This window comes from Paramacrobiotus metropolitanus, unplaced genomic scaffold (genome assembly GCF_019649055.1).
Source record: "Paramacrobiotus metropolitanus isolate TYO unplaced genomic scaffold, Prichtersi_v1.0 Parri_scaffold0000001, whole genome shotgun sequence".
Taxonomy (NCBI): Eukaryota; Metazoa; Tardigrada; class Eutardigrada; order Parachela; family Macrobiotidae; genus Paramacrobiotus; species Paramacrobiotus metropolitanus.
Genome location: NW_026570221.1, coordinates 1,528,401 through 1,555,137, shown reverse-complemented (window position 1 = coordinate 1,555,137; position 26,737 = coordinate 1,528,401). Strand labels below are relative to the sequence as shown.

Here is a 26,737-nt window from a genome sequence, read left to right as displayed (position 1 = left end):
CCGTTCTCCGCTCTCATCAATACGGAACGCACCGCACCGAAAACTGCCGACCTTGTAGCCGTTTGGTTAGTGTTCGCGCATCAGCTTCAGCAGCACTGTTAAAGATACTGTCATTGATCGCCTAAAAAATGTAGTTAAAAAGGACAGAGATCAGTTTGGATGGTCAGAATCAATACATAATTATGACTTGTTGCAATCCGACGTACTTGAGCCAGAACGTGGACCGTACTGTACGCAGTAATCATAAACTCGTTAGGCTAAACACAAAAAAGCGTCTCGTTAATTGAAAGTCTGTAACTTGCGAATTTTGCAATAATCGGTCTGGTCTTTGATTTTTTCGTTCGCTTACGCCATTTTTTCCGGGATAAGTCGAATTATAGTCGATTCTGGTGCGTTCTTTCCATTCTTTCCTCATGTCGCTAATTTCGATATCGTAATCCCAGCAATTGATAACTTGAAACATTCCAGCGAATGCTGCTTTAGCAACCTTTAATCAATGTTACAATGATTTCAAAATTTTTGGCGCAGTAATGAAATACACAAGGATAGCTTGTAATTCTTACCTCGTCATCGCTTTCGTTCCTTTGCCAAGTCGTCAATCCCGAAGAATGTTCATTAAGATCCACAGTGAACCAAACCTGAATAATTAATGCAAATAATTATTGTAATGCAGAATCATCGCGGATTATTATGTACTACTACTACTACTACTTACCATTACGGCACTACCACCCTACGTACTACATAATGCAACCACAGCAGAATAATTTTTTTACATAGTAAATACTAAGTAGTACATATTATCCGTTCACTAGACCATAAACATTAACACAAGTTCTCAAAGCTCCAAAGCCAAAAAGACTATTCCGGCACTATCTAAAACATGTAGCGATTTCGGAAATAAACGTACATATTCTCCAGTAGTCTGTTTCCGTAAATAGGCTCGCATCTGGAAAAAGCCGGTATATAGTGGTAAGTTGATAACGGTGCTGATTTTCTATCGCTTACCATGATTTCTCTTGTCATCCAAGGAGTCGCGGAAACGAAAATGACTGCAAAAGAACACATACAGAGTAGAAATTATACCAAGAGGTAATTCATCTAGCAATAACTGCTGTGCGTTTTTATCGTTCTTACACGTTAACAGCAGTATACAGATATGCGTAACCAACCTCGTGAACTAGCCGCAATACGGTCAAAGAGGAGATCATAGTTGAATTCTTTATAATTTGCGGAATCCAGCACAGAAAAGGGATTGATCCTGATATTGGGTGCGCAGACGCGCAAAAATCGAATAGTGCGTTGATAGGCGCGTATATGGAAGGGATTCAACAGGGATGTGTCGTAGAGATACGCGATAGTGGTCCAGTTGTAGCGGATACACAAATCCATTATTACCCATGCATGCAGATCATACTGCACTGGGCCGGCCGCAATGGTCGTAGGAAAACGCTCCCGGTCGCGTAGCGTGGAAAAAGTTGTGCCACTGCGGTAAACGACATTAACTTCAGTAACTTCAATTGTATCATATGTCCTTTTATCAGCAACAGTACAGATATATGCATAATTGCATATGACTGCCAAAAATGCGTATTATTATTATTCTAGAAAGTACTGTGGTAGGAAAAAATGAACTTCAGGGAGAATGACAGCACAGAAGATAATAGCTGTCTTACTCTACGTTAAAATTACGAAAATTCTCCCCTGAGGCTAACCAGGATAAGACCATGAGATTCCATTCTGCAAAAGTCGCACATTGTAACGGGTTACGATATTTTACTGCATGCAAGATTTGTTATCAATTCTCTATACCTCTTCCTAGCTCGCCGAACATGGGAGAGTCATCGCAACCTGTAAATAAAAATGATTGCGGGATTTGGTTTTCATTAAAGCAAGACAATCTGCAACTGCAGCAATGTGCTGAGGCAAGCGATGTACAGTACCGGCATAAATAAGGATCAAAGTGTCGTGTGTGGAGAATCTAGAGGAACTATTTTCGAGCTGTTTTTCATGCTGTCGAGCATGTCGATAATAATAGTCAACCACGTCGGTGAAGTAGGCTCCGCTGTCCACACAGTCATTTACATTTCTGCTAGATACATAAATGTGGGATATGTTGAGCGTAGAATGGTACATCTCCCGGACTTGACCAACGGCCAAATCGAAGCCCGGCCCTATAAACGGTAAGGACTGCACTAGGTATGCCGGCCACACCCCGTAAATCATTAGAGTAACGTTAACCCGACCACGAGCCACAACGGACAAGCTGCTCAAAATTAAGCACCGGATAAGCAAATCGTTTGCGATCGCCATTAATTTATGTTTTGACTGAAACGGTCTCACACTGAATCTAGAACCTCTGTGTGGTTCCAAAGAAGCTTCAATACAGTTTACAGGTGCATAGGATTGGCGTGAAATATTGTTGACTGCCTAACTTCAAATACCATATTAGCCAGGAAAATATGCGTGACAGGTGTAGCAACTGCCACTCAAGACGAGGTTATACGTTTGGATTAGATCGGAAAGCGAAAACCAATATTCCATATTACGCAATATATGCTGGGCAGAATCCTTTTTTATAGACTTCCCGTTAATCGTTATTCGCTACCTTGCGCAGCTTTCCAACTTCCCACAGAGTGTATCTGTAATGGTACAATGCACTGTGCATGCTTAAAGCAGCTACAAATATTATGTATTCTGACTCTCTGTTTTTGTGCATATTGGGTATACGATGCATGTAAAGCGTTATGGCTGCAATGAATTCTGCAGTTGTACACTTTTTTTCCTGGATATTACATAGCTTCCAGCAAGCTTTGAAAAGCGATATATTTTGTAACCAATATTTATTCAGTCCTATCTGTAGTATGTATATCTAATTAAAGTGCATTAATCAAGACGCCAAATTGCTTCTGTATTCTTGATTGCTTCGAAAAGTCACAAAATATTTATTTTATCTAAATAATCTTCTTTGAGCCTCCATCTGAAATGTTGTCTGGGAATTTCATAAGAGGCAGTGCACATCATATTCACCCTTTCCCTGCAATGAAAGTTGACTCTTTTATAATTTTATTGGGAATTTAGCATTTTGCTGGGATAAACGCTAGTTTATGTACATTTTGTACCTTCAAAAATATTTTACCGCGGTATTCAGTCCTGATATTGGTACTGAAGATTAAAAGCATGGTCGCAGCCGTTGTTTGAATTATCCAGTCCGTATTATGCGAAGCAACACGGGAAGCCGTGTTGATCGTGTCACCAAATCTACATGTAGTCATGTACAGTAGCGGAATATTCAATCACGTGAACAAGACTTGTAATTTGTTACACTCTAGTACTGTTACATAATGTGTACTATAGGAAATCGAACTAAATACGTACAGACAGTACCGTGGCCGTTTCTTCCCAACAATTCCGGCAACACAAGCACCTAATAAAGCCGATAACGCATGACCCCGTTGTAATTGTCATCATTAATTAAATCTACAACTGATTTTCTAATCATTTAACCAAGGTAATTTTACTTTGTTCACTTTTTTTATTTTACGAGTACCTGAGTGGATACCAATTTTGATGGCCATTTTGTGAGATTTTCCGATATCCAGAAATATTTGACGGAAGCCCAAAGCACAATAGCATACCTCTTTCGCATGCCGGTCACCGTTACACTCTGGTAATCCACTTGCCACCTAATCGCAGTTACCGAAAAGGTTAGCGTCTGATACTCCAATAACACGGTATATCTGTACTGGTTTTCGTCTGCGATAACAAGTTCCTCATGTGCAAGACCAATGCACTTTTACCATGCAGCTGTCGTTAATGGTTTCCACTTTGTACACGTTGTACAAGCTGACCACACCATCAAACGAATGAAACATTTGGTCCAAAAAGTGTACCACGTTCAGCGGTGCATCGGAATTCTTAGCGACAAACTCGGTGAATCCAGTCGTGTATGAAAACAACAAGGAAATGCTTTCAAAAGCCTCCGGCTCGATTGTCACTTCCCTTCTTAACCGGTGTACGATCTGCCTAGAATGGATTAAATTTTTCTGGTAGATAAGGTTCTAGCATCTTAATATTATACAAATTCCCAGCCGATCACATACACTGGTAGCAGTTCTTGTAATAATGCCTCATTGGCCTCGGTTTCTCGAATAAACTCTTGTGTTCGTTCGGCTACAGAGTCTTCCAGTTGTGACGCATACCGTTCCAACCGCAAAAGAATCTTCTCGGCAAAATTCCGATTATTAATGCCAAAACTGCTTTGACATAGCCTCCGTATGATGTCGATTGTAGGTCGTTGTGAGGGATCGATATCGTGGCATTTAATTAAAAGGTTTTGAAACTCGTTGAAAATGGACGCTTTTCTGGTAGAAAAACCTGCAAAAATATGCATAGTTATACACATTCCCCAATATGTAATTATTTTAACGCAGAATTTCTACTGATCTTTTTTGAATTCGTAATCAGAAACGTCTTCCGCTTGAACGCCCTTAAATACGTGTTCAGGAAGAAGGATATGCACAATATCAGCAAAAACGTAAATGTCACTGGCGGATGCTGCCGCTGCACTTTGTTCGTGTTGAGACTTATTGCGTAATTCTGGCGGAATAGATAACAAATTCTTGAGTTGGATCTTCTGCTCAGTCGAGATATTCCGTAATATATCCATGTAGCCTAATGCACCAATCTTCAGAATGAACCTTTTATCAATTAAGCATTTTCTGGCTGATAAGCTCCCGTGACGCCGCAAGCCAGAGTGGTGAATAGCGAATAATCCCTGAAGCACAGTAAGCCGTTATCATAATTAGACGCACGCGTTTTAATCTTTAGCTGGTTGGTTCTTGCCTCAACTAAATCGAACGACAAGCTACTTCTCAGCTCCCAGTCGTGAAGACTATTGGTTTTCAGGGCGTCTTCCAGGCTGCCTTTATCCGTGTACTCGCTAATAAACAGTAAGTTGCGATCGGTTTCGATGATGCCAAATAAATTCACAATATTTGGATGGGAGAATGTGCGGAGCTGAAACCAGAAAACCGTAAAAGTTTTACGGTAAAACAGATTTTCTTATTGCAAACAAGCTATACTTTTCTCATGGTTTGAACTGCATGTTTATCTGGAAAAGGGGCATTCGTTGTCCGTTTAAAATTGCGAATCCAGATGAAGCGTTCCTGTGCAATGGTCATGCCCTTTCCTTGTGAGGCCGTTCTATCTTCCCCGTTGATTGTCGTTTTGGAAGGCGTCTACAGTATGATGATGGAACCACGCAAACACTTGATTACAGTTAACTGAGCACCTAGTCTGACCTGGATCGTTATTTGGTCAAGTGACATTTTCCACCAAACATCACGAGCTTTTTGACTTTTCCGGTTTCTGCAGCAGTCAAAAATATTCATTCCATTTTAACGATCACTGAATTGTACTGAATGCATGATTGCATCAACAATATATTACGCACACGTGGAAAATGGCGATGAGAAGGAGAACCAAGACCGTCAGGGTGGCTCCCAGGGCGCTTGCGATCGTAGCTGCATTTCCTGCCTCAAACTTTCGTTAACAATTTTCAGTAAGCACTAAGCAGCCGCAATAATTTGTTGCTGTTCACACCCGAATTTCGGCAGCGCACCGCATCTCCCGTGTAACCACACCATGGTTCGCTGAGTGGAGGGTCACCGGTGGAAGTTTGCCAAACTATTGTCATATTGCGAACGGCCTTGAGTTTGGAATTGGTAAAATCACAGAAGAGCTTCCTCTAGACAATATTTTGCCGTTTAGGCAAGTAAATAACTTTGACGCTGAATAATGTTTTTAGAGACAAGTGCAGCAAGTGAAGGGAGATCCATTGGCACAGTTTTCCGACAGTACCTCAAACTGACCATTAGCGCTGTCAAAAGCATTGACACAGACTGTATTTTGCCGCTCTCCGAACTGATCAATCCGGAACGCTCCAACAACCGGTACAGTGAACTGTCGATCTTGTAAACGTTTGGTTAGATCTCGAGCATTGGTTGGGTCCGCACCGACAGCGACGCTTTCGTTAACCGCCTAAGAAAACAGGTTTCGAACACAGTTTTCAAAATTGCCTACAATCGTTACATCGAATTACCTGGGCTAACACATGGACAATACCGTATGCGATTATTGTAAATTCATTTGGCTACAAAAAACGAAAGCACAAATTCAGGTGATGTTTTAATTCACAGTGGAACTTTGGCCGTACACCGTTTCTGCCTGGATAAGTTGCATTGTAGTCGGTTTTTGTGTGTTCTTTCCAGTTTTTTCGCAAATTGTCGATCTCAGATCCATAATTCCAACAATTTATTACTTGAAACATTCCAGCAAATGCAGCTCTTGCAACCTGTCCCATCAAATTTGCAAAATTACTATGGTTTTGTGTAGTATTATGGGTAATTATGATTTCGTGCGGATTATTTAGGCGCACCTCGTCATCAGTTTCGTTTCGCTGCCACGTCACCGGCCCAAGAGAGTGCTCATTGAGGTCCACCGTAAACCACACCTTCAAAATGTCACGGAATTACAAAATACGGTATACAGTCGTCACAGTCCAAAGCCTAATTTTCTCTCACGTATTCTCCGGTTGTCTGGTTCCGCAAATATGCTCTTATCTGAAACAACAATAAGTGATTTCTGTTAATTTTGTTACTGTTACTCTTCAAAACATTTTTTTAAGGTCTTATGAACTGTATGCGTGTGCTTTCCGGTACACTAGAGTGGCGTTCGGTACAGCAGTAGAACTTATGCCGATGCAAAAGTAAAGATACAAACTAGAGAAAGATTTACCATAACTTCTCTGGTCATCCAAGGTGGTGCAGAAATGAACATGACTGCAAGGCGATTGGATAACTCCGTAATTAGGCCAGGGTCAAAAAGAGGGAGGAATTTTGAGAGGGAGGAATTTCTGAGTGGTCAAAAAGAGGGAGGAAAAACTGAAGCGAGGGAGGGAGGAATTTTGATATGGTCAAAAAGAGGGAAAAATTTTTTCGAAGTTCAAATGAAGTACTTTGGGACCTCGAACCCAGGTCTCCAAGGTCGCCACCGAGATTTTCTCATTATACAGACTGTATAAACAGTTTCAAGGGCTGAGTCAAACTGAAGTACTCGGGGACCTCGAACTTGGGTCACCGAGGTCGCCACCGAGATTTTTTCATTATATAAACAGTTTCAAGGGCAGTCGAACTGAAGTACTCGGGGACCTCGAACTTGGGTCACCGAGGTCGCCACCGAGATTTTCTCATTAAGCGGGCAAACGAAGCAAGCCCGCGTTTCTTATTCAAGACATCTTGAGGGTTCGATGAAACGGAAGTTCCAGTGACCTTTAGGTTGCCACGTGACCTTTGAGTCGCCACCGATTTTCATGATGATTCCTGTACACTTTGATATGCTGAGTCGAACTAAAGTGCTCGGGGACCTCACACTGGGTCCCCGAGGTCGCCCTCACGACATGTACCATATATGCACAGTGTGATGTGCTGAGCCGAATTAAGGTACTCGGGGACCATCGAACCCGGGTCCCTGAGGTCGCCATTATGATATGTACCACATGTGCACAGGTTGCTATGCTGAGTCGAGCCGAAGTGCTCCGGGACCTCGGAACCGCGTCCCTCGAATCTGCGATTATGTTTTAACACATTTCGGAATGAATTTTTGATTATTCTAAAATTATGTTTTCTGATATTTCTGTACATATCCACAACTTTTAAATATATTTAAATATATTTTAAATATATATATTTCTAAATATTTCTAAATGTTTCTTAATGCTTCTAAATGTTTCTAAATACTTCTAAATATTTCTAAATTTTCTAAATATTTCTAAATATTTCTGATTTTTTAAAAAAACCTAATAAATTTTCAGTTACCGGATGTCCAGATTCTGGTTACAGTATCTGAATATATCTGAAAACTGAGCTTTCACTCGAAAATATTTTGCATTTCGTTATCTAAAAGTGAAAACCTCAATTGTTAAGCCCAATAAAGCTTTACACCTTAATACTTGAACATGCAAGAATTTTATTCTCTAGAAGCTTTACTTTTTATTTTTTTAGAATTGTTTAAAATGCTAAGAAATCTAAACAACAGAGTTACTTAACATCTACAAGCCTACAAAGATGACTGAATTTTCGTACACCAGAATATCAAGGTCGGTGCATATACAAATATTGAAATAGCTAAAAGTGAAGACATCTGAATAGTTCAATATATTTGATGCCAAAATACTTTAGATGTGTAAGTTTTATTATTCAAAGAGCCTCGATTTGAAGTAAATAATAGGCACAATCTTGGTTTTCCAATACGTACTACCATCTTTAAGTCCATAAGAAGGCTCATTATCTGAAGTTAAATCTAAGTAGCTACCCGAAAACCACTTCAGCACTGGTCGGGTACAATAGCCAAAAAACAACTAATAACGAACATTATTTGAGGCGTTACTTGGTTTTCAAAAATTTTGCGCGAAAACACCGATATATCAGTTCCAATGAATTTATTTTCCTATATATTTCATACACATCCATCTACACAGGATAGGTTAGCAAAAGATGAAAAGCGATTCGCAATAGAACTTAACTCACAGTGTTAAGTGATGAATAAAGAATGAGATAAAGCTCGCTCGAATAAAAATAAACGGAAATTCTAAAAATTTTCTGGCTGTTTAATTATTTTTTATATTAAAAATCCAAAATATCAAAGTAATTCATGATTTTTAAACGAAAAGTAAATTATTCCGTTTAACTTTGCAATTACGGCCGAAATCAAAATCATTTTCACTTAAATTCTCTTTTGAAAAAGTTGTATTTACCCGTTCAAATCAATTTGAATTGGGAATTTCGAACGGATTCCTAAATTTTCCTTTTTAATTTAAAGGCAGTTATTTTAAAAGCACTATGCAGTTAATTTTTAAAACAGACATTATAGTTAATTGCATATGATGCTTGGATAATTCTGCATCATTAGTAAAACAATATAGTCAAAATCAATTGGAAACAGGCGATACTGGGAAGAACGTACGATGTATGCAAAACTCCGACAACAAAACTTTGATGATGCTGTCTACTGAAGTTATACAATGAGATGTTAATGGTTCCTCCATAGAGTTTTGAAGTAATTTTAATAAACCGTGCAAAATTACAGGTTGTCCGTACATGAGCGTGAACGCGTTTTTTTTGTGCGCAACAACCGGTCGGTAAGATTTCAGGCGGAAGTGACGGAACCAAAGTTTGGTATTCTTTCCAAGCTTAAGAAAAATTTTTTGGATATCTGTGTGTTTAGGAAAAAAACTTGCTAGATCAGTTGTTTGGTATGAAAACGGTTCACATACCTATGCGCATTTACATGTGCGATTTTAACAAATGGTTCATAATAAAAATTTAGATCTGCAACTAAAGCCCCAATCTGCTAGGCTGATTCTGCAGCTTCGGCGCTTACGTGTTAAATCTTAACGCCATCGTTGCCTTATACATTTTAAAATTAAAACCGCCGCCCGCTTGCCCTAAGGGCGTATGAGACCTTATACTAGGAGTTACAGTACTACACACTGTATGAGATTTCAATGATTTTTAAAACAAACCGGTACATTAAAGAGTCTCATTATGAAACATTGTGTCATGTGTATTTATGTTACAACTTGTCATCCGCAGATTAAGGAATATGAATTTATGATCTAAAGCTTGCGGTAACCATTAAGAAATTTAATCGGAAAGTGGTGTTCGAATTTATCTCTACAGTAGCATTACACAAAAGTAATTTGTTTAGAACATAATCAGCAGGGATTGAAACGCAGAGGTTCTAGTTATATAAAATTCGACATGCCACGTATTTTATTACTTTAAAATACCTAAATTTCAAAGTAATAAAATACGTGGCATGTCGAATTTTATACCTAAAAATACCTAAAATACCTAAATTTCAAAGTGAAATGGCGGTTTTTAAAAACCTGGTTTTATTAACGAGTTTTATGTTTAAGGTATTTTATTTTTCAAATACTCTCAACACTGTATTTAGGATTTTAACGTATTCGTTTTACGTAATACAAAATGGTAGAGCAAGTAAGAAGTAGAAATATTTAAAAATGTGTTAATAGAAATAGAAGTATTTAAAAATTAATAACGTAATTAGTATATTTATGAAACTGTCAGAGGCGTACGACTGCGCCTGGTGCGTACAGTCCACACAGGACGTACTTGCACCCATTGCATGCCGTTAGCGCCTCTCTCGCTGTACGTACGTGTGCTGCTGCACTGTACTCATCCGTGGAAGCGGACATACGCAGCGCACACACTGAGCCACACTTGCTCTCTCGTCCCTCTTTCGCAGTATGACTCAGCGTTCATACGCTCGCGTTGGATTGAGTCCAGTCTGCGCATCATCACACAGCTGATGGCACACAGCACGTGGTTGCCGCCAGTTGCTCCTTTCACGCCATCAGACGCTCAAGAACCCTTCTAGCATCCACTTGCTATTTTTAGCCATCAGTGCTTTGTTCTTGCTTTCCTGCTATTACACAGCCTTGTTCCCCTTTATCTGTACAATAAAGCTCACTCGTGATCTCCTCGTGCTTGTCTGTTACAAAACATTCAGCAATGTATCTAGAAATAATTATATATATCAGAACCTATCAAAAAATACCAATTAATATTTTCAGAAATATCTAGAAATATATCAGAATTTTAAAAATAAATTTAGAAAAATGTTAAAATATATCACAAAAAATATTCATAGAATTAATGAGAAATATAGAAAAAAATATGTAGAAGTATTTAGGAATATTAAAAAATATTTAAAAATATTATATTTCGTATTAAGAAATATTTTGAAAATATAGAAATATGTGCAGAAATACCAGAAGCTTAGTTTTAGAATAATCAAAAATAAATTCAGAAATGTGTTAAGACATATTTACAGATATACTTTTTACTATGAAAAAATATGTTGAAATCTAGTCACGAATAGGTCGAAAAATTTCTAGAATAATAAGAAATATATTTAGGAATATGTGGAAATATAATAAGAAATATTAGTGAAAGAATTTGAAAACATTTATGAATATTTAGAAATAATCTTGGTATCTACTTCCTCCAGCAGTGGTTTGATAAATCACATCAACTAGTATGCATATAAAATAAATATCGTGGTGGCGGCTTGGCGGACGCTGATCCGAGAACCCCCCGCACTTCAGTTCGACTCACCATAGCAACCTGTGCATATGTGGCACATATCATAGTGGCGACCTCAGGGACCCGGGTTAGATGGTCCCCGAGTACCTAAATTCGGCTCAGCACGTCACACTGTGCATATATGGTACATGTCGTGATGGCGACTTCGGGGACCCAGTGCGAGGTCCCCGAATACTTTTGTTCGACTCAGCATGTCAAAGTGTATAGGAATCATCATAAAAATCGGTGGCGATCCAAAGGTCACATGGCGACCTAAAGGTCACTGGAACTTCCGTTTCATCGAACCCTCAAGATGTCTTGAATAAGAAACGCGGCCTCGCTTCGTTTGCCCGCTTAATGAGAAAATCTCTGTGGCGACCTCGGTGACCCAAGTTCGAGGTCCCAGAGTACTTCAGTTCGACTCAGCCCTTGAAACTGTTTATATAATGAGAAAATCTCGGTGGCGACCTCAGAGACCTGGGTTCGAGGTCCCTAAGTACTTCATTTGAACTTCGAAAAAATTCCTCCCTCTTTTTGACCATATCAAAATTCCTCCCTCCCTCGCTTCAGAAATTGCTCCCTCTTTTTGACCACGCAGAAATTCCTCCCTCTCAAAATTCCTCCCTCTTTTTGACCCTGGCCCCGTAATTACCGTTGTGTTAAAGCGATTGAGAACACCTTACACCCACCTCGTGAAGTTTGTGCAATACGGTTCAGCAGAAGCTCGTAATTAAGCTCCTTATAACGGTAGGGATCTTGTACCGCGAAGGGATTGATCTGAATGTGCGGTGCGTAAATGCGTAGAAATCGACTAACGCGTTGGTAGGAGCGTAAATTAAACGGATTTAGCTGGGATGTGTCGTAGAGATAACCGATCGTGGTCCAGTTGTACCGGTTACACAGATCCAGTATGGCCGATGCATGCAGATCGTACTGTACTGGTCCGGCCGCGATGGTCGTGGGAAACCGATCCCGATTGCGCAAATTGGAGAATGTTGTACCACTACATGGTGAATCAATGTTAGCTGCGCTAATTAAAACGTTGGGATACCGGATGCCGTGATATTGTAGAATGTCGTTATTACTTGCTAAGCGCATTAAGCACGTTTCAAGAAACCTGGCTTTACGCAAATGATGGTACGCTTATTAGCTGGATTCCTGTGCATTCACACGCTGCCACCCGTGCTTTGTTTTGATATCGATTCAGAGAATGCGTAAAATGGCACCAAAACATGCCAGCCTTCTTAATAACGCACCATCAAAAAATTACCTGGCTACGGTAAAACATATATCCATATAATTTAATCATAATCTGTAGGTAACTTACCACGATACAACCATCATGTTCCATTCTACAAAAAGACAATTTGGGACCACAACGATTGTAAAGCTTACATAACAAACGAAATACGGTAACCCTAGGTCTTCTTAATGATAAGTATTATAAACATATTGTGTTATGGATTAGTTTGCAGTACGTATTCTACAGTTCGTTGGACTTAAATCTTACCTCTTCCCAGTTCGGCAAACATTGGAGAGTCATCGCAGCCTGTCGTTCATGGATGCGTCAGTTTCAAAATGCATGGCAAACAGATAATGCAACCGTTAAAACACTAATTCGAAGGCGACTTCAAGGCATACAAAAACTTTAGCGTACTATAAAGGTATGCAGAGTAAAACAAGCCAAACAGCTTAACTGAAATATCCAAATTAATTTACACAGTGCTTGTGTTTTGCCATTCGCACCTGAATAAATAAGGACAAGTACATTTTGTTCACGTGAATGGGAGGTATGATTTTCGTGCCGATAATAGTAGTCGACGACATCCGTAAAATAAGCACCGCTGTCCACACCGTCCTTTACATTTTTACTCGACACATAAATACGGGACATACTGAGCGTTGAGGCAAACGCGTCTTGTACTTGGTCAACGGCCAAGTCAAAGCCTGGTCCCATAAACGGCAGCGACTGCACCAGGAATGCTGGCCATGTTCCGTAGACCATCAACGTCACGTTGGCCAAACCAACCGATTCCGTAAAAATGCCGTTCAGGATTAAGCAGTGTAGAAGTAGATCATTGGAATAACTCCTACCCAACATATTGCGGAATTCTACTCGATATCCTGCAGACTTTTGTACGTATCCAGTGTATATTCGTAGGGTAGTAACTGTTGTACCGTCGTAGATCTAAACATGCGGTACTGCTAGTTCTACGCCGGAGACATTACGTTTGCAACTGTCGGCATCAGGAAATGCTCACAAAGGAGGGTAAGGTTAATGCAATATGACTGATTAATTCTAGTCTGGCAGGCTGTAAAAATCCACTCACAATGCGCACACTGCCCGAAGTTTGCATGTCTAGATACGTATATGAATGCGCAACATGGAATCGCGAATTACAGATTTGACAAGCCAGCCGCGTGGGGGTGTGTCTTAATCACTAATGGATGTGTGTTCTCCAGTCCTATCTTTACGAGATATTCAAGGTATGAAGAAACGTGTAAAATCGTTCCTTATTTGCTTCCGGTCGATTTTTTAAATACATATACAGTTTCGGAGAAAGCAATGTAGACAACTTCTTGCGTTTATATGTTGCGCACTTTATCTAAACAGTTTTCCGACTAACTCTGATCGTGCAATCAATCCGACACTGTACTAAACAAATTTAAATTCCTATTTTCCAGATTATGTGCAGTATAAACAACAGTCACGGGACAGCATTAAATTTTGGTAAAAACAAATAATATTGGTGAAGTACTTATTTACACGATCGCATATTCAGTTTTTACAGTTAATGTTGAATTTCAGCAGATTCTAAATTGCACAGCAAGTTGGTTGTAAGTGTGCTAATAGTCAACAGCATGGAAATGCTTAATGTGCGTGACCGTTATTTTATACGGCATGTCATTTTCATTAGTGCAATGCAAACATGATGTATCGAAGAAGTCAACAACCACTCTACAAGTACGAGTATTTGTGCGAAAGGATCCAACGATAACATCGTATCAATCGATCAACCAGTAAGTGAGAATCTCTCCCTTACCCTAATAAACGGAACTGGTCAACATTCAGTGACATAGACCTGGATTACAGTGAAAGCAACGAATGAAAAAATGCACAATGAAATGAAATTATTCGAACAATAAAATTTACCAGCAAACAGAAATGAGCAAGCAGTTTACAGTTTGAAACAAGGATGGGACAAATAATATGTTTACCTTAATCGTCATTCTCCCACGTGTTTCAAACTTGTGTCCGAACGTTTGTGCAATGGGTACTGTATGTGGACTAACATGGATCTTCCCCGGAAGACCGTTGCTTTCCATTCGAGATGCGGTATTTACCGTATCTCCAAACCTGTGACCGATCAATACAGTTTTCGGCAAATTGAGATAGCCAATCAGTTTAAATTTTGAAAATATGGTTTGTGGCACGTACAAACAATAACGCGGTTTCTTCATCCCAACCACACCCACGGCGACCGGCCCACTGTGTATTCCAATCAACAAGCCCAACCGTGGATCCTCGATAATCCGGTGAAATTCCGTTTGTAGCAAATTTGCCAACCGGCAGATTTCGTTTGCATGGCGTTTACCTATCCTTTCGACAAGTCCGCTGACTGCCTAAACAAACTACAAATAAGGTCACGGTCAATAGCAACTGAGATAACAATAAGCGTAATACATACCACATAGCTGCTCCCGATGGTTTCTAGTTTATACACCGACACTTTGGCGATGGCTCGATCGAAATAGACGTAAGTATTATGGAGAAAATGCAGTGCCACATCGGGTGGACAACCCGCGATAAAATCGGTTAATTCTGCCGCTCGCTGTGGATGTAAACAGAACACCGCATCGTGGGTTTGCCGGGTATTTTAATGAACAATGAACACACAATGAAAGTACAATAAACCAAAACAAAAAACGCCCCACTCCCAACGCCCCCTCCCAAAGATCTTCGATACAAACGGGAACGGGTGGGTGGGGAAAATCGCAGTCGATGTGGACTGCATCAAAGATTTTCACAAATGGTAGATGGGCATGCGAAGCTGCCGAAAGGCAGCATGAAAACCAGAGCGACATTAAGAAATGTTATCTGACCACCCAGATGGCCACCAATAAATCTGTCCCGCGACAGCACATTAATGTCAGGGCGAGGCAAAAGCATGCCGCTCGCCAGAATTAACATTAATTATCTCCGATAATTCCTTTTAATTCTGCCGCTCGCTGTGGATGTAAACAGAACACCGTATCGTGGGTTTGCCGGGTATTTTAATGAACAATGAACACACAATGAAAGTACAATAAACCAAAACAAAAAAACGCCCCAAACAAGCCCCCAAACAGAAATCAGTACATGCGAAACGATTGAATTGGCAGGATATCCCGAATATAACTTGAAAATGCCGAAGATCTCAAACGTCCGGCAGATTGTATTTGCTGACAAGATGAACCCATCGCCAGCGCAGTGGTTGCGGCGCCAACATGAAGACCATGGGAATGAATATCAGGAAATTCCGGTAATAACCGACGCAAACAACATTCAAATTAATTCCGAAACCATGATGATTCATCACGGAACACGAAAAATGGTGTTTGAGCATTCGTATGAGCACGGTATCGCGAATAACGGATGTACACCCGAACGGGGCAAATGAGACGCTCAGTAGGATAAAAATGCAGTGTGTAACCGTGAGAAAATTTGTCAGTCTTAGAACTTGGAATAACAAAAGACACGTGATGACCATCGAAGGTAACGTGGCGAATAGAACAGTATGCTTATTACTCAATGAGACCGCAAATTTAGAGACACGTAAAAATCCCGAAGAAAGCGAAGCACATTGCACACCAGAGTAGAGAAAGATCATATAATGATAAGGATGAAGCAATAATTCTGGCTTTCAATAATCACATTATATCAAGTGAAACTGGCGTTCGGCTATTAGGCACGATAAGAGCCAACCGCTGAAATCCCTTCAATGCATGTTGAACTTTAACAGATAACGCGGATTAGACACACCGCTTTCCAGCGCAAAGTTTGAAATTCCGGCAAGATATGTCCGAACAGATGAAAACTTATGACCGAAACGATATAAATGAGCAATAAAATTCAGAATGTTGATTTCGGTGAACAATGACGAATTGCAAAAGGGAGCAGACAGTAACCGCAAAACTGATTTAACACGGTCAAATATGTTTTCCGTGTTGACGCGGAAATATGATGCTGCATCAAATGGTGGACTGTTGCATAAAATGCTGGTCAGGACGATGGCGCATGTAATGCGTCGGTTTGTGTCGGCTTCGCCGACACTAGAGCGCTTCTTGCGCAAACCATGGGAACCGGCGTCACACGCTGCACAGCGGTGCAACTTTCCGTACTGGCACGGTGAAGTGCAGAATCCACATTGCCATTTAGAACAGAGACGGTCATCCGTCTCGCTGCGCCCGCGAAAAAGCTGGGGTTCCGCATAACGGTTAGGAGGATCCTTACGCCGATTAGGGCATTTCTTTATCCATTGACCAGGCACGTTACACTTATAACAACAGTTGGATGGTGGTGGAACATTTGACTGGGTCGAACGTTCAAAAGACGCTGTCTGACTTCCGCCCGGGCGCATGCTGGAAAAACCAGTCATGAAGCACATTCTATAAATTCCATGATCACTCTTGGGACCAAATGGCGGCATTATTCGGGTGCATACGAGCAAGCATTCGAAAGCGCTGATCGGAAGGAAACCACTGAGCGGTGTCAAATGAATGAGCAAAATTTGCCATAATGTCGAGATATTTTAACATTGGCAAAACAAACTCTGGCTTATTGTAAATCCAGTATGACATAAAAATGTGGTGACAACGAGTCCACGACTCCACATTTGGAAAGCTCATAGCATTAGCGCGCTGGCCGGCCGCTGATACGGCTGATAATGGTTGACAAAATTCGTCACGACGCATTTTAGGTAAATTAAATTCGAACACAAAAGACAAGAGGAATAATTTGGTAAAATCAGCGAACGCAGAATGATCAAACAAAGCTGCTTAGTTTTTCAGCAACGGCTGGTAGATCAGTGATGTCATCCGAATACTGAATTAACGCGTCAGGCTTTACACCAAGCCGGTTAAGAACGCTGGGAACTGGGAACTGCGGCATTAGAGCTTTTCTTGGTAGGCATATTCACAACGCTACCGTTACCTGTACGCTCAGGAGAGGAGAAAACCGAACACTGCGCATCGGTGAGAGCGGTGATACCGGTAAATGCTCAGAAGTCCCTGTCATCTGGTTGATTTCTTCAAACAATTGCCGCTTAAGTACAAGAAGTTCTGACAACCGATCGGGCTTTGGACGAGAAGCAGTAGTGACCTTAAGAGCAGGCGCTCTAGGCGGTCGGCCACGTCGCGGTGCAGGCTTGGAGATCCTGCCGGAGTTCCTTCCGACTGCAACTAGTGGATCAACCGTTTTCCGTCTGCGTCCCATTGCGAACATTACGTTCCACAGTTAATCCAATGCGTGAGATAAAATAGAGTGGAAAATTAAAGCGACAACAAAGGCAAGGGCACAATTGTCGAATCAGATACGGCTGAGTTACGAAGATAATAACGTAAAAAACGATTAAAGATCAGATTTGATGTAGAAAATTGTGCGGGAAAATCGTACAAATCGGATGAATAAAGATGCGCTAAATCAGTCACAACTTGATTCGCACTGATATTATGAGAAAAGCACAGAGTACACGTACAAGGGTAGCCAGAATGCAAGCAAATAAAATTAGGCATTTTGCGCAGCCGGCAATATGCCGGGCTGAAAGAACAGGGCGACCGCCAATACGGTGGTAGTCACAAATAATATCCCAAATATTTTATGCAAATAGAGGATTTACTGATCCTCAATAAAGAAAACGTAAATAGGGACCTCCAAAAATTGATCATACGAGATACATGCGGCTCCATCCAACTCATGAGAGATACGACGTAATAATTGTCGACAAGATATGCCGCGGGGCGCGGACGAGCTTACGCCATAACATAACGGAAGAACACTATACGCTACTAAAGCATTGCAACTTGAAATTAGATGAAAACGATACCACAAGTTTAGATGATAATACATAATGATAATACAATGATAAACAATGAATATAAATACAATGATAAATAATAATTACAATGATAAACAATGATAATAAATTCAATGATATATAATAAATGCAATAAATACAATGATAGTAAATGCAGTGATAAATAAACAATGATAATACAATGATAAACAATGAATCATACAACGATACAATGAACAAAAATACAGTGAATAATACAACGATACAATAATACAATGATCACGCAGAAACACATGGAAAAAATGCAAGATTTCAGATGAAACGTTGCATAGAAGTATCCGAATAAAGAGTGATCGCAATATAATAACGAAGAAGCCGTAATGCGGGTTTCCAATAAGCACATGATATCAAGGGAAATTTACATTAAGGCAAACGCTCATCAGGCATCATCCAAAAACAAACGTTAAAATCGAGGGAACACGATGTAACATATTATATAAACTTTCCAGAAAAGTATTCAATGCCGCGGAATATTATTTCCGCGTGAACACAAAAATATGAGGCTGCATAACACATCCCAAAATAATAAATAACAGTAAAGGATCGTATACTGCAAGCGCGAGAAATAATAGGGTAACTTATTACTTATGTACCTAAATTTTGTGAATTACATCAACATTAGGCACCAATGAAATTATACATAAAGTTAGATGAAACGCAATAAAGACAAAATAAAATGGAGAGTAAAATTAAGAACTGTTTGATATGGAAAGTAAGGATAGGGAGACAATAAGTAACAGTTATGAAGATATTGAAGATAAAGATAAAAATTATAGGGACATAAAGTGGATGAAATGAAATAAAGACAAGGATAAATGGAGAATAAAATTAAGAATATAATTGACATGGAAAGTAAGAGTAGGGAGATAATAAGTAACAGGTATAAGGATATCAAAGATAAAGATCAAAATGATAGGGATAATAATAATTATGGAGATAGGGATATGTATAACAAAAAAAAACAGGGACAATGATAAAGTGGATAAGAGTCAATGGTGCAATCAATGCAATGTAAAAACAATGATAATAGCATGAATGAAGATAACAGTAAGTAATGACAATGAACAATAGTAAACTGGAGAGACAAAACAACAATAGTAACAAAAATAATAACAATAATGAAAAAAAATAATAATAAAAAATAATAACAAGAAAAACAATAGCAGTAATGATAAATAATAATAATAAAATAAAAGCATTAAATAACCCTATTAGCAATAGTAACAGTAATGATAACGGTAATTGTAACGGTAAATAAAAATAATAATAATAACGGCAGTAATAAAATAATAAAAATACCGCTAATAGCAGTATTAACATTATCATTAAAATCGCAGTCGATGTGGACTGCATCAAAGATTTTCACAAATGGTAGATGGGCATGCGAAGCTGCCGAAAGGCAGCATGAAAACCAGAGCGACATTAAGAAATGTTATCTGACCACCCAGATGGCCACCAATAAATCTGTCCCGCGACAGCACATTAATGTCAGGGCGAGGCAAAAGCATGCCGCTCGCCAGAATTAACATTAATTATCTCCGATAATTCCTTTAAAACCGGCAATATCACTGAACAGAACGCTAACTTCATCCACGTATTCGGGGTCAACTTTTATACCGGCTCGTGGTTTCCGTACAACATCGCTACAAGGAAGCAAAAAGACAAATGTTTTGGTTGTGTTTACATTAATTAATTTTTCCTATTACACAGGAAGCATCTCCCGCAATAAGGCGTCAGCACGCTGCTGCTCTGACTGCAGCTGAGCGGTCTTCTCCGAGACCTGGATTTCGAGTGTTTCGTTATATTTGGCTAATCGTCTGATAATCCGCTCGATCAGGCTGCCTCTCAGGCCTTCATAAACGGTGGCTTCTGAGAAACAATTATGTATGTCCAGCATTTGTGGTCTTGCTGCGGGGTCTTCTAGCCAGCACCGCTTTGTTACTTCGAGGAAGTGGCCAAGAGCTCCTTTCTCAAGTTCTTCGGAAAATTTTAACTGCCGCAGTCCATCTCCACCCACTACACATACAGATACAAAGAACGAAATAGTACCACCAGTTTTAAATTGCAGTGTATGTTAATGCGCAAATTATCTACCCAGTGCGTGAGTGTTAAAGGACTCGTAGCCCATGAGAATCTGCTGAACAATAGTGCCCATTGCGTATATATCGCTGGCCGGGAAGGCACGCCCATGGCGATATACTTCCGGTGCCATCCACGGGTGCGGCGGAAAAAACGGACGACCATGATTGGAGTGTCCAATAAACCCAGATAACAAACGACTAATGGTCTCGTGGCCGTAATCGGAAATCTTCATGCTCAAGTGGCTGTCGAGCAGACATTTTGTTGGACGGAGGTTCCCGTGCATTTTTACTCCAGTTGTGTGAATGTAATGAAGACCCTTAAATAAAAGAGTTAACTATAAGCTAACTTCCAGTATAAGTGGTGGAACATTTATTTACATGAATAAGATCGTGTAATAAAGAGAGCTTTAATGTCCAGTCCGGTTCTCGCAACAGCAACAAATCCTCCAACGAACCCCGTTTGCACCATTGGTGAAAGAGATCGGGTGGTCGATGGGCTATGTCCAGTCCTATTAGCTTGTTAATGTGATGCGAATCCATTTTGTGAATCTAAAAAATAAATCAAGAAAACTGTTCACTTATAAGCCAATTTCAAAATACCGGGCGCCCGCATCACCTATCCATTTTACCCCTATTACCCAGTATTACCCGTACAGGCAAACGCACGAGAGCACAACCGTGAGCCAGTACTAACTACTAAATGTGCACTTTGCTGCTTTCAGTACTGCCTAGAAAGAGCACTCGCGTTCTGCCGGCAAAGCACACCAGGAATCAGGATTGATTGATTGAATGACTGTAGGATTAGGCTAACATTACCTTTTTTATTAATTTTGGAAATCACTATAGCCACCCACTACAACCACCTACAGAGGTAAGTGGTCATTGGGCTACAGGGTTCCGTAGGTTTCGTTTTAAGTAGTTTCTTCTTCTCTTTTCAAGATACTGTAACAGTACATTGTGAGCTCGAAAACCCTAGGTGTTGACTCTTTTGAGATTTATTCGTGCTCTTGTGCGCATCTTTAACGTACGGCACAGTAGAGTATTGCAGCATACTTGACGAAGTATTCATACAATTTATTGGTGCTGTAGTTATATCACTTATATGATCGTATAGCGACCTGGTTTAATACACCTGTTTAGTGGAGAAAAAAGGACAATTCAATCTGTAACTATTAATTTAACGAAAAAAGGGCTTGTTTTGCAACTAGATCGAGCGCGTCTGCCGCGTCATCAGAATACTACTCTAGTTCAAAGTCCAGCAAACAAGTGTGGTTTTCAGTTTTCATTATCAAAATTAACTGGAGAAGCATAAGCTACCCAGGAGTGTTGCATCTGCAGTCTGCTGGCAGCCTGGCACACATCTCACGCAGACAGCTTAATCCGTAGAGCAATATTTACGCTGTCGGCATTCAGTACGCCACGGTCGCCACCTATGCCACGAGCGCCAAAATATGATCCTTGCTTCGGGTTAAGACCAATGGAAATAGCGTCACTGCCGCGAGCTACCGGTGTTAGTGACACATGCGACCTTTTCGGTATGGCTCATGGCGGCGTCATCATTTTCTAATGCGGCAAGCTTGGGCTGTTGCCTTGCTACCACAACTTCATCGCCCGAACACGTTTCACGTGCTGCTACAAAACCTTCTACGCATTCTCAACTTTAGATAGTAGGCTTTCTCGGTATTACAGATCACCCCGTACGGTAACGGTAATTTAATTTGGCAATACCGCGGATAATCTTTGACAAGGCGGGTACTTCCGAATTGAACAAGTACCGTGGCTAAAATGACGTTTCAAGTTGCAAGTTACAGTATATGCCTCTGTTAACACAAGTGTCCACCAACTGTTGGCGTATCGAGAAGCAAATCGTGTAATTTACGCTAATCCAGTCGGTCCTAAGTTCATCCTTGTACAATTATTTGACAGAAATCTTAAACCATTGCTCGTAATTCTGCCGAATGCCGACTTACATAATTCAGGAAGCTAATATAGTTCTTGGTAACTGTTGGATGTTTGCCTGAAGTCCAGGTTAACGGTGTCTTGACAGCTCGTATACCACGCACAACGGCAATCTTCCGCTGAAAATTCTGCGCGTGCGTAGTGAGTGAAAAATAGGATCGTTCCGTGGCGGTTCGAAATGTACTGCGGGAATGCTCAACATCGCTTGAATGGACAATCCACCATGTACGTTTAATATTGGCTTTGCGCTCATTATTCCTGGGATAAAGTAAAATACATTGTTCGAATTCGTTATTATATTCGCATAAGTATAAAATTACCAAATAATTCCTCCAATTAGTACTGCGACGACCAGCATCACAGCAGCTGTGACAACTCCCACGACCAAACCGACATTGACTACTTTTGTGCATTTTTCTCCAAATAGACCGCAGAGTGGACGATCAGGCGGTACGTGCCCGATACGCCATTTCATTGGTCGATTTGGATCCATCAATGGGTACGTGTCGGTCTTGTAGTCATAGTGCAGCACCGTCTACAAACGAATAAATTAAAAAAAAAACTGCAGAAAAAAATTTAAGCACGGCGTCTTACCACGCTCCCATTTCGGAGGTAATCAAACTGTTGCACCCAAATGATAGGCTCCTTAATAGCTTTTGACGTGACTAGGACATTTCCAAACATCAGCTCGTGTGTCCGGTTAACGATTCGCCAATCATACTGGATGCCGAAATTTTCTGCTGAAGTTCATCGGTGGAACTGATTTGCATATCCGTTAATGTTTCGTTGATTGCCTAGTACAACCAAACTTATTCAACCGAAGCTGTGCACTGCTATTGGTCAGAGCTAGTTTGGTTACCAGAGATGCAATTTCCACGGCCTCGTGACATTGGAAGATGAAGTCGTTGTACTAAATATATTTTAAAATGTCATCAAAGTTTAGGTAACGGGGAACTCTGTTAAACACTAATCAGAAAATTTATGTACGCAAGTGTACCATGAGTTCTTGCTGGAATGGTGTTCCAAACTTTTCTTCTCGTCTTTCGTTAACTGCACGAGACGTATTAAGAAACTTGTCCCAATCGGATTTTGGCGTGCGAAACACGAGCACATTATCCAATGCCGAATGAACTCGCTACCAAAAATGTTTTTCACATGAGACTTGATTTAAATAACGCAACCCGAAAGCTGAATATTGTACTTTACTTCGTCATTCTCGTCGCCCAAGTACCACTAATCAATCGGCGGCTCGAAAGGAATTTGGCTTTCATACAGCATCATGAAAACCTATGGAATTATGGTACTGTACAACATTAAACTAATCACAGGATCTCACGTTTGCTAGCGAATTAAGAACTTTGCAAGCAAACTCAGTATGTGCAAAATAATTGTCCAGATACAAACCGCGTAAAACTGTAAAAGTTTAGTACTTACGTAGTCGTCATTTGTCATTCCCAAATCGTAGGCCTCCGCCTGTGGCGTAAAAGTATTTTACTGTAAAACAAATCAGAAAACAGGCTATGCGTAGTAAAAATATACAACCTTACCAGCAATCTCCTCATCGATGCATACAGAGTACAGCACATGATAACTGCAAAAAATGATCAGAGTTATTTGTTAACCAACTTAAGCTGAGGATTTTAAGCGTTTACAACTGCCCATACTTCGACTATGCTGTGCGGCTTGGTTCAGAGCAGCACTAAAGGTAAATCCCGGCTTGGTAGAGTCAACTTCAATCACAATATACTGAATAGCTTTATCTCGCTTTCGTAGATCGATAAATAGACCATCACATTCGGATAGACTCCGTCCGGCTTCCTGTATATCCTTCAAAAGGTCACTGATCACCACCAGGTACTTCCAGCGGTACTTGTCCATCACCTTCCCGATGGCCGCTCCAAAAGTTAGGTAAGAGGCCGCGGCCATGGCGACAGCGTTGGGTGATCGATGTTGATTAATGGCTACACCGGCAGCACTGCAAATAGCATTGTTATTGGCTAGAATAAAGTAATATCGCGTTATCGCTCGGCCTTACACAAGGTATGCCGCTACGTACCAAGGGACGATGAGGAGATCCAACTCTGAAATTATCAAGTAAAAGCTCACCTCACCGTAACAAGAGTTATCGTCAGCAGATGTTAATGTATGTTACTAAGCACAACTCTGAAACACTACGTGTGCGCTGATGAATGAACCTTTAGAGTCCACGATAACCGATAGGTGCTGAACCTAAAATTTTAAAATTATTTTTAAAATTTTTGAAATTTATTTTAAAATTTGAAAAAAATGGTAGAAACCTGGTTCCGTACCAAAACGATCTTCATAGTAATGTGCAATGTGCATTTTCGTGCAAAATTTGAAGAGCATCGGTTCATAATGAGACTTTTGGTACACCTCCGCGCGTTTAAACTTTTGGAATTTTATTTCACTAATAACTCCCAAACCGGATGTTGCGCGCACAAACGGTTTTTTCGCCTATGTATACAAATCTTTTGGCTACAAAATGTCATAAAGCAATGCAAAAAAGTGTTTAGGAGTGCGCGACAGCGAAAGTTCCCGTGTATGTACCCGAATTTGGCACTATGTACCGGGCCAAATCCCTTAATACGCGCCGAAATCCGCTGAATTAATAAGAAAACGCCCAAAAGAACACCGACGGACATTTTGCTTAACAGACTGACGTTGTGGACAACAAGACTTTGAGAGCGTGTAACACGCAACTGAACAGCTGACAGCAACGGTTGTAAGCACATTTCAATTAATCCCCTCGACACTGCGTCATATTCAGGCGACGCGATATGACGAAATTCAAGAATGGCTCACAACGCCGCAGTGTTCATTGTCAATAAGGTAATTAAATCTCGATAGTGCCAAGAGCCTTAAGCGCCACACCGATAGATTATACGTCATGAATAAAGACAATTGTCCATCACGATTCCGCAGAGGATACGTAGAGCGTAGGCTGTAACAGTAGATGATTGTCGAAAGGTGTTTTCCCCGCCACAATATCTCTCTCAAACATCTAGGCAAAGTACTTAGGTTTGTGGTATACCACTGAATTGAGTATTCTGTTCAGTGTGCTGGTCCTGTGTGCATCCTCCTAACGCAGGTAAACTCAACACAAGTGCGCGTCATATCGACAGCTCTCAGGATGAAAGCGATCCACTTCTCCGTTACAGTACAGCCATTTTTTCACCTTGTGTACATTAACGTTGACTTCCCGTGCTTTATCATAGTGCCTGTTTGCCGTGCACGATGTTCTTGTCATGCACGTATCTATGCGATTGAAAATAGGTTTTTCATCGCTTTACTTTGTACAAGTCCGGTTTGTCACCGGATTTTAAAAAACCGCAGTTGGTGCGACAAGTTGACAACCTCTCAAAAATGTAGGATTTTCGTGGTATTCTTTTTCCTAACCTGTTAAAACAGGATTATGTATGTGCCCTCTGTGTAAATTGATATACAAGCTTTGCGGACGCAGTTGTAAACCTGGGCTTGTTCGTAATTTTGTACCGCTCTGATGGATAAAGAGGAGTGTAAATACCGCCAAATACTACCGAATGCCTAAAATTCTGTCAATGCCGCACGGCATTGTACGATCTATCTGTGCATTTAATGTACGAGTACTAGCTATAGCACTTTAAATCGTGCACCTGCACTACAATTCACATAGCGCCGTAGCGCTAGGTAGGGTAGAGATTTATGACATAAATTCCTTTAGCGGTGGCGTTTAAAAGTATTAACAAAACGTTATCGAAGCGGGGCTCGGCAGTGGAAAGTTCAACTGGAAAATTAAAAAAACTACAAGTAGATGTCCATGCCTTCGTGACGTTCATTTAACCGCTCAGCCTTGTTGTATGCTTATATGGAGCGTCTCTGTCATAGTTTTTCCAACCGGAACGTTTTGTTCTTCCTGTGGACACAGTAGTCGTCTGTTCATAGCTTTTAGACAAACACATAGCTTGTAGACACACTTGCTAGGCTTGATCGCCTTGATCTATTAGACACAATAAGACGGCAGTCATTGATTTGAGAGTCTGCCGGGGTCTGTGGACACCATTAGAATCTTTCGCTCCCGTAGACACCGTATACATCTGTAGATACACCGAAGGCCGAAAGCCAGCACAGTGACACAGGCACTATCGACGCTCACAAAAATATTAATTTTATTTCCGACCAGCAGCTGCTCTACAGACAGCTGTAGACACGCGGTAGTCACTGCGTGACACCCTGTTGACACTGTTTGCACACGGTCTCCATCATGTATACCGCCGCCATGACACAACAGTTTATCGCGCAGATGATGACCAGCAAATCTAAAGTATTCGCTTTTATTGTTTCGGTGCAACAAATACTCGCTTAAATAATCTTTCCGGCTATATAGATCGTTTTTGAATACTTCCTGCCAGATATC

General features: G+C 40.6%; 1 protein-coding gene across 1 annotated transcript; it reads right to left on the bottom strand.

Annotated features, from left to right (window-relative positions):
• Positions 1-16: 16 nt before the first annotated feature.
• On the bottom strand, positions 17-13,435 carry LOC129592601 (atrial natriuretic peptide receptor 1-like). Its single transcript, XM_055488708.1, has 27 exons — positions 12,915-13,435; positions 12,679-12,717; positions 12,496-12,520; positions 11,858-12,171; positions 6,799-6,842; positions 6,585-6,623; positions 6,440-6,514; positions 6,218-6,355; positions 6,104-6,154; positions 5,863-6,042; positions 5,605-5,749; positions 5,456-5,534; positions 5,304-5,370; positions 5,085-5,240; positions 4,846-5,019; positions 4,443-4,777; positions 3,801-4,026; positions 3,551-3,686; positions 1,813-1,851; positions 1,716-1,740; positions 1,173-1,486; positions 1,009-1,052; positions 911-949; positions 564-638; positions 350-487; positions 207-257; positions 17-121 (listed from the first exon to the last, which is right to left on the bottom strand). Exons 1-27 carry the CDS (start codon positions 13,267-13,269, stop codon positions 17-19), a joined length of 3,408 nt encoding a protein of 1,135 aa, XP_055344683.1. The 5' UTR covers positions 13,270-13,435.
• Positions 13,436-26,737: the final 13,302 nt, after the last annotated feature.

What these genes read in the sequence shown, in the direction of transcription:
- LOC129592601 (XM_055488708.1), bottom strand. Translation starts at nt 13,269, where the DNA reads ATGTTGGGTAGGAGTTATTCCAATGATCTACTTCTACACTGCTTAATC. An exon ending in CTCATCGCCATTTTCCACGT is followed by an intron (nt 5,371 to 5,455) that starts GTGCGTAATATA and finishes TGACTGCTGCAG; the next exon opens with AAACCGGAAAAGTCAAAAAG. An exon ending in TTGACCAAATAACGATCCAG is followed by an intron (nt 5,241 to 5,303) that starts GTCAGACTAGGT and finishes ATCATACTGTAG; the next exon opens with ACGCCTTCCAAAACGACAAT.